Source organism: Odontomachus brunneus, unplaced genomic scaffold, assembly GCF_010583005.1.
Source record: "Odontomachus brunneus isolate Ranch 3 - 2012 unplaced genomic scaffold, Obru_v1 Obru_scaffold_037, whole genome shotgun sequence".
Lineage (NCBI taxonomy): Eukaryota > Metazoa > Arthropoda > Insecta > Hymenoptera > Formicidae > Odontomachus > Odontomachus brunneus.
Genome location: NW_022639487.1, coordinates 2,028,261 through 2,036,170, shown reverse-complemented (window position 1 = coordinate 2,036,170; position 7,910 = coordinate 2,028,261). Strand labels below are relative to the sequence as shown.

The 7,910-nt window shown below is 42.6% G+C and overlaps 1 protein-coding gene across 1 annotated transcript in view; it reads left to right on the top strand.

Annotated features, from left to right (window-relative positions):
* The first annotated feature begins 214 nt into the window (after nt 1–214).
* The window catches only part of LOC116843982 (hemicentin-2-like), a 50,868-nt gene continuing 43,172 nt past the window's right edge, over nt 215–7,910 (top strand). The window contains exon 1 of the mRNA XM_032815006.1: nt 215–2,023. Coding sequence (XP_032670897.1) covers nt 1,918–2,023 — 106 coding nt within the window. The 5' untranslated portion in view covers nt 215–1,917. The remainder of the gene's footprint in view (nt 2,024–7,910) is intronic.

The following is a 7,910-nucleotide window of genomic DNA, read 5'->3' as shown; positions in this document are numbered from 1 at the left end:
AACCCCGCTAACATTTCTCACGCCTAACTACAAGCAAAATACAAATGGCCCACGTTTCTTTGTTCTGTATCGTTCGCGGTCTCAGCGTTTTCAGCGACAGCAGCCGTTTTCTAACGTTCACCGATTCGCGAAGCGCAGATGGGACAGGGGGTGCGCGCGAGACGGGACGGGCTGGAGCGAGAACGACGGGGATGAAAAGTGGTCGGCGAGCGCTTTAAGCGGTCGGAGGGTGACGGAGTCGCACGAGTCGCGCCGAGCCGAGCCGAAAGCTCCGGCAACCCCATCAGTAGGCCTGCCGCAACGCAGCAGTGAGCGCGCCTTCCATCACGAGCGGGAGTTCGCGTTCCCCGAGGATCGGCCGATCGGTAGAGCCTTACTGTCGAGCCATCACTGACTAACTCACCTTCGATCCGATCATCCCTCCCGTGTGTGCACTGAACACCGGAAGCGATTGCCGACTATCGCACCGCGGTCTACAGTGAGAAGTGTATTCACGAAAGTGTAGCCCTTCGAGAGAAGGCGACGGAGCAACCCCCTCTTGCTGCTCGCGCGACGCTGTGCGTCTTTCTTGAAAAAAAATTGTTCCAAGTGTGGTCTGGTATCACGAAATTACGGTATCACGGAATCACGCTCAGACGGTTCTGAGAGAGCGAAATATATTTTCACGAATGAGTAGACGAAGATAGACAAGTGACTGCCTCCTTTTTCCGGCGCGATCTCTCTCACCGGAAACTCTCAATTGTACCTGAAATCTCATCGCATTGATCACCGAGACTCCGTCGATCGATCCGTCGAGTAACTGAAGGACACAAACGCTCCTCGGCATTGACCAATATTTTCTGCCTGAACCATCCTGGGACACATCCGCCCCAACGATTATAATTATCCCGAGAGACAGGGAAAAAAAGAGGGAGAGAGGGAGAGAGAAAGAGAGAGAGAGAGAGAAAAGGAGGAAAAAGAGAGCGGCGCACCGTGAACTTCCCTGCGGTGGCAGAAAGGAAGAAAAACGTGCTCTCTACGTGGAGAGTGGGTGGTAATAATAACGATATACCAAAGTGCAACGTGAAATGCTTCCGCTCGCACGACACAACGATGATAACCCCTGACACCCTTGTGTAACGCTCGACGCGCTTATCGCGCGATACAGCGAACGAAGTTGCCACCTACCTAACTTATCGATTTTTCCGTCCCACGCTCTCGAAAACATCATTACGTCATTATTGCCGAGCGATGACGGAGGAGGAGCGCGGGCCGGCCGCGCGTGTGAAACTTAGTGGTGTATGAAGTGAACGCCAATAGACTATGCAAGGATGTACAATTACCCGATCGAGTAACCCCATTAGACGGCGTTGAAGTTTGCATACATAAATAACGCGCGTAATCGCGCGCGGAGCCCTTAAGGAGTTGCGCGACTTACTTATAATCCTCAGTTTTACGTCGGGACTCTACGAGCGAGCTGTGCTCTCTCGCGTGCTCCGTGAGCTGCACTTAAGTCTCCTCTCGAGGCGCAGTTCTAGCCTCCCCCTGTGGCTCCCCCGTCCCTCTCAGCCTCTCACATCCGTCGACATCCCCGTGTCCCCTCGTTCGTTACCCGTTAAAAGTGTATATCGGGCGTTTTATCGGAGGTCACCGTGGAAAATCGGCTCGAAGCAGGAGGAGGAAAAGAAAAAGAAGAAGGAGGAGGACTCATCGGGGTCAAATCGATGCGACGGATCCACTACTTATGACGAGATGCGCCCGTTAGTTACCAGATTTCGGACCTGACGGATCTCCGAGGATTCGTCTCATTGAAAGTTATCAGCCGCGTCGGCTTCCTCCCCCATCCCCATCACCCTATCCCATCCCATCCCACCTCACCTCGCTCCTACCCCTCGCTTAAGTACGGGACTTAAGGAGGACGATATCCGAACGAAGAGGATGGGAAGCACGGAATCGCTTACAATGGAGAGGATGCTTTTGCTGATGAGCTTGCTGGCCCGGTTCGTCGTAGCGGAAGTTTTGCTCGGCAATGTCGACGAGCCACGTAAGTGAATGAAAAACTTGAAAGTCTCTTTCTCCATTTCTCTGTCTCAAACAAAGAGAGAGAGAGAGAGAGTTGGAGGAATAAAAAATAATATGTAATTGCGAAGGGGAAGAAGCCGTGCCCTTATTCGTTTGCCTCCAATAATGGGATTGGGGAAACAAATAATTGGTTCGGATCGGAAGGGTACTTTGATTCTAGTTATAAGGTTTCGCCCTCTTCTTCCTCTATTACTTCCTCTTCTTCTTCGGGTTTATGTTTCATTCGAAGTTCTGCTACCGATCCTGTACGGCGATACGTTTAAGTATCCCAACATTGCTTTCAAAGGCAACCAGCCCGAAATGTTTACGCTTGCAACATTTCCCTACTTTCAACATAGCGAAAATATTTATGCGCCTACATTAAGATCTTATACCAATGCGTATCGATCGTTTGTATTTCGACGCGGAGTTATGAAACGGTAGATACTGGCTGACGTGAGGTAGCGCGGCAACGTGAAAGACGAATGATTAGTCTCCTCCGGAAAGTTGTTGCGTTGAAACTGACTACGATTCTAGACAAACTATCTCTGTATAGACTGTCGTGTATAATGGAAAGGTCTGTTTCGAAAAGTAACGTTGGCCAAGTTTCAATCGATTCTCGACCAGCGAAATATTCGACATCAAAAGTTACAAAATCGCGAAGAAATACGACTTAATCGAATCCTCGTATCAAAGAAATTCGTGTGATCTCGACACGTTCTGTGCGCGTGATATCTGAGGAAATGAACGGCACATTGCGATAGATTAAAACTGCGTAATGTCATGTGGAATAGTTATTACTTGATCAAATGTTTCACGCGATGCGAGCTAGCGCGGAAAACATGGAAATAAATGTTTCTACGGGACGCGCGCACAATTGCGTGGCGGATAAAACACTTTCTCTTCATCACTGTCGGCCATATCCAGTAGTCGAGCACATAGAACTTTGACAGGTACTATAAGCGCTTAAATAAACGACGATAATTGGATTAATTAACAGAGTTTGCTGCAGCGACCGTTTTGTAGCCGTGTCTCTATGAGAAAAAGAAGATTACAGTGATCGTTTTCTGTATTAAAGAGAAAGCGTGTCAGAGCAGGTACCTAGCTAAATCAAGATGAAAGAAAATCTAGCGCGATTAATTTTAATTAATTAATTTTCTTTCTTAAATATATTTTTCATATTATTAGTATTCCTTTTTTTTATTGTCGTCAAACGATGTCAACTAGGCATCTAATTTGAGTAAGAAAAAGGCTTTGATGAAAAAGTTTTGTGATTTTTTATACTATCTTTTGAATCACTTGTATTTTTTAGAAACTATAAAAATCTCAAAATTCGCGTCAGAGAGAGAGAGAGAGAGAGGGGCAGTTTTCATTTTCTTTAAAGGGATGCTGAAAACTTTACCAACAGAATAATTATATTTTTCTGCAAAGTTTACGTCGTATTGGTTGTACAGAATTACAAATGCTTTTATGCAATAAAAGTGCGTAAATAAATTGGAGCATTGCTCAATATGTGACAAACACAAAACAAGAATTTTAAATGTAAAATTTCAAGCTGTCAGTTAGTGTAACATTTCCAAAAGTTCCGCAGCTTGTACATATCGAAAACGTGGATATTTTAAACAAAAAAATTTTCAAGAACATCTTAAAACGTCTGACAAAATTCGAAAAGATATTGTTGTATTTCTCTTTGAATTGTTCATACAAGGGTGTGGAACTAAGTAATTTTAAAATCTGATAAGATTTTAAGATAATGACTTCTATCAATATCTTACAATGAGAAGAAGGTATACGTAGAAATGCTCTTTGCGAATATTAAAAAAAAATGTTTTACTGATCTAGGTAGAATTTTAAATGTCATAGTTAAAATTTATTTTTTTTTATATCTGCTACAAAATTGCCTGCGGTACGTAGAATTTACAACAATAGCATTCTAGTTATATGTACAAGCGATTTAGGTGAGTGTGAGAATTATGCATTCGTTTGTCTCTCGCCGCTAGTCTCTTTTTGTCTGTCACAGTCACTTTTGTAAGAAGCGTGACTGGCTTTAAAGGGATGCTGAAAACTTACCAACAGAATAATGATATTTTTCTGCAAAGTTTACGTCGTATTGGTTGTACAGAATTACAAATGCTTTTACGCAATAAAAGTGCGTAAATAAATTGGAGCATTGCTTAATATGTGACAAATACAAAAAAGAATTTTAAATGTAAAATCTCAAGCTGTCAGTTAGTGTAATATTTCCAAAAGTTCCGCAGCTTGTACATATCGAAAACGTGGATACTTTAAACAAAAAATTTTTAAGAACGTTACTGTATCTTCGCATCTGAATTCAGGAGCTTAGGAATATCTGAGAAGTTTGCAGAAAGATTTCTTTATGCGTGATTAGGTTTTTCGTTAAATACGATAAAACAAAGTTATACATATTTATGTAAATTATATATTATTATATATATGTATGTACAAGAAATACAAAAAGAATAGTGTGATTGTGTTAGAACGATCGTCTCTGCATTATCGACATTTTTCAAATTTGTCATCGACTCCAGCATTCCCTTAATTTGAAGGAACGCCAAGAAAAGACTCTTTACGGAAAGATTCTCTTGTGCTAAATTTTATAAATAGTTCAAATATAAATTCTATCTCTATCATTTATATTATTTTAATATAAAACATATATGCGATATTTGTTATTTATTCAACTTAGCTAATTTCTCACACTTCTTAAAGCTTATTTCTCAGAACTTTATTTCTCAAAGCTTTTTTCTCATTCTAATTAGATGCCTGATTCAAATTAGTTGACATCGTTTGACGAAAATAAAAAAGAAATAATATGAAAAATATATTTAAGAAAAAAGATTAATTAATTAAAATACTCATTGGATTTTCTTTCTACCTTTCATCATTTTCGTTACGACTGCAAGACTACTTTTTTGAATAAAACAAATGCCGTTAGCCATTTTGAAATACTTCCAAAAATAACAAAGTCACCCCTTTGATGAACTTCGTATGTACTGTGGTCCCGAATTATTTAACGTACAAAATGTTTTGATGATTCACACGATGCTACTACCAAACGTCATTTTCCAATGTTGCGCGCTGAAAAAAAATTATTCGAATCACGACAAGTCAACGCGATATTGTCTAGAATAATCGCGTCGCCGAAACCTCGTGATCGTCGCGCAGCAACGGTTTGTGACGGATAGCGCGCTAAACGCGAAACGAGCAAGACGGAAAATCTATCCGGCTAGCCGATATTTCGGCGTTGCGGCTCGACAGAGATGACGCGTCCTGATTTACGCGGACACGCGCACGCGTAAGTAAAAGAGAGCGGAATTTCGGGCCCCGCTCGCGATTACGCCCCTAATTGATGGCGAAGGACAAGTTAGCGAGCACGAGCCGTCACCGCCGTCACCGTCACGTAATGACATCACACACGGCGACAACCTCATAATCGTTATGATGCGCTCGCGCGGCAGGCGTGTGACGCGCTCGCGTCCGGAAAAAGAAGGGCGCGTGCATTAATTTTGACGCACGCACGAAACGTGAACGGCGTCGAGAATTCTCCCTGTCAATAGTTGTTTTGCGGACGACGCGCCCTCCGCCAGCATGCTCTACGACATCGGACAGGACCGCGCAACCCGTTTATTTAATCGATGCATTATGCAAATTGACATAACGGCTCCACTTCGGATGCAGTAATCGACCACTATCTCTCGACAGATTCACAATGGGCTAACGTGTACGTTGAATAATTGGCAGTAGCGTATCGCGGAAAATCAAAGCCGGCACTGACAATCCTCCCTTCCTTTCTGACAATCCTCCCTTCCTCTCTGTCCCTTCCGCTCGTCCTCTCTACTCCTCGGTCTCACTCTCTCTCTCTCTCTCTCTCTCTCTCTCTCTCTCTCTCTCTTTCTCTCTTTTTCACGCGAATTGCCATATGCATCAAGAGTTAACGATGTATAACCCCTGTACGCGACGCGCGCGCACGTGCGCGATACTGAACGGCATAACTGGTTCCACCCGGAATGGAATGCTAAGGAGTAAGGTTGCACAACTTGCGGGGAAGTGCACGTGCGAAGAGCGGGATTATTGTATCGGAACTTTTGCGGCCGAAGAGTTTGCGCGCGGCTCAACATGGAGCTAAGGCCTCAGCAATAATGAATACCGTGCGACTTAGCGCGCTGCCGGCATGGAGCGCGTAACGTGACAGTAGAATCGATAGTCTCGATTATAAACGTCTTGCATCGAGTTTCGCTGTTTATAGAAGACATGATAGTTATTTTATTGTTATTTTACAGTTATTTTATTGTGCAGGGCTGTGCTACAGGCTCTCGGCATGCCTCTTTAATCTCTTAAGGTGTCTTTATCTGTCGCATCTGGCCGGACTTTTATTTACACTCATATATCTCCAAAAGTGCCACTCGTATCTTCTAGTATTCGTTTTTACTGCGTCGTGAGAATCGCGAAGTGAGTTTGACCACGCGCGGCTGCGCCACCGCCACGTCGCAACTTCTCGACAATAACTGCCATACATATTGGTCAAGGGCCTTCGAATTACTGGGCGGGATAAACAGAAGGAAAATGAACGGGAGTACCACAGTCAAATGAGATTTTAATGACGGCCACGGCGACACTGTTCGTTTGACGATGCGAAGTGTATGTCGTAGCGTCCTTGTCATGGTTTAAACGCCGATTATAGCGAAGTAGGACGATTGTAAAGTGTAATACAGCTATGGGTCGCGCTCGCAGTAATGCTTATCTACCTCAATTGCCACGGTATATGGAACATCAAATTTTTATTCGATCGTTAAACCCGATAGATTACGATCGGAAGCATCAAACGCCAGTCACATATATTGCACAGTCGTTCGCCGAGCGACTTTACACTCTGTATCGTTGACAGCGAAACAAATTATGAAAGTACACGAACTCTCCACGGTATTACGTGACACTTTGACACATACGTACAGCTGTGTTTAAAAATAAAGAGGAACGCAAATAGAAATTAATCCTCCGCGTGCAATTTTTAATGGCATACAGTACAATCTGGATCTCTCAGACCCAGACAGCTTAGAACTTTCATAATTTCCATAATTTTCATAATTTTATCGAAAATCAATACTTTTGGAGACATTCAGAGATGTAGTAAAACCTCAACTACAAGATAATTGCGCAATAAAAGCGTAAAAACAAGATCTGCAAACAGATTTGTTTTTACTTTTTCCCGTATTTTTTTTACAAAAGTTGGTGAACAATCAAATATTTGCTCGGGCTTCCAACAAATCAAACATCCAACATTGTCCGCGGGGGGTTAAGCATATCTCGCTAAAAAAAATAATTTATCAAAAATGACTATCGAAGATATTCACGGATATTTCTGTTAATTTTGATATTACGACATTGGCACTTGATTTCTATTGAGCTGGACGAAATAAATTATGGTCAAGAATTTTTTGCGTTTCGATACATTGTTTTTCTGCGGACGAGAATTCGCAAAATTTAGAGACGTTACGATTTGATATTTGATGATCTCTATCAAGCTGGATGAAATATTAGGACCTTAACTTAGTTTCCGCCCAAAAAATACTGAGAAAAAGCATTTATTGTAAAAAATGTATTTAAATTATTTCAATGAAAGTATTTTCCATCACTTTCTACAACTTTTTGCCATCTTTCTGGCAACTGGGCGATACCATCTCGATAAAACGATGTTTGTTTCGAAGCAATCCATTCGTCCACCCATTCTCGCACTTCTTCAACATTTCGGAAGCGTGTACCACTCAAGCCGTGCTGCATCGATCTGAACAAGTGGTAATCAGAAGGCGCTATGTCTGGTGAGTACGCTGGGTGAGGAAGAGTTTCCCATT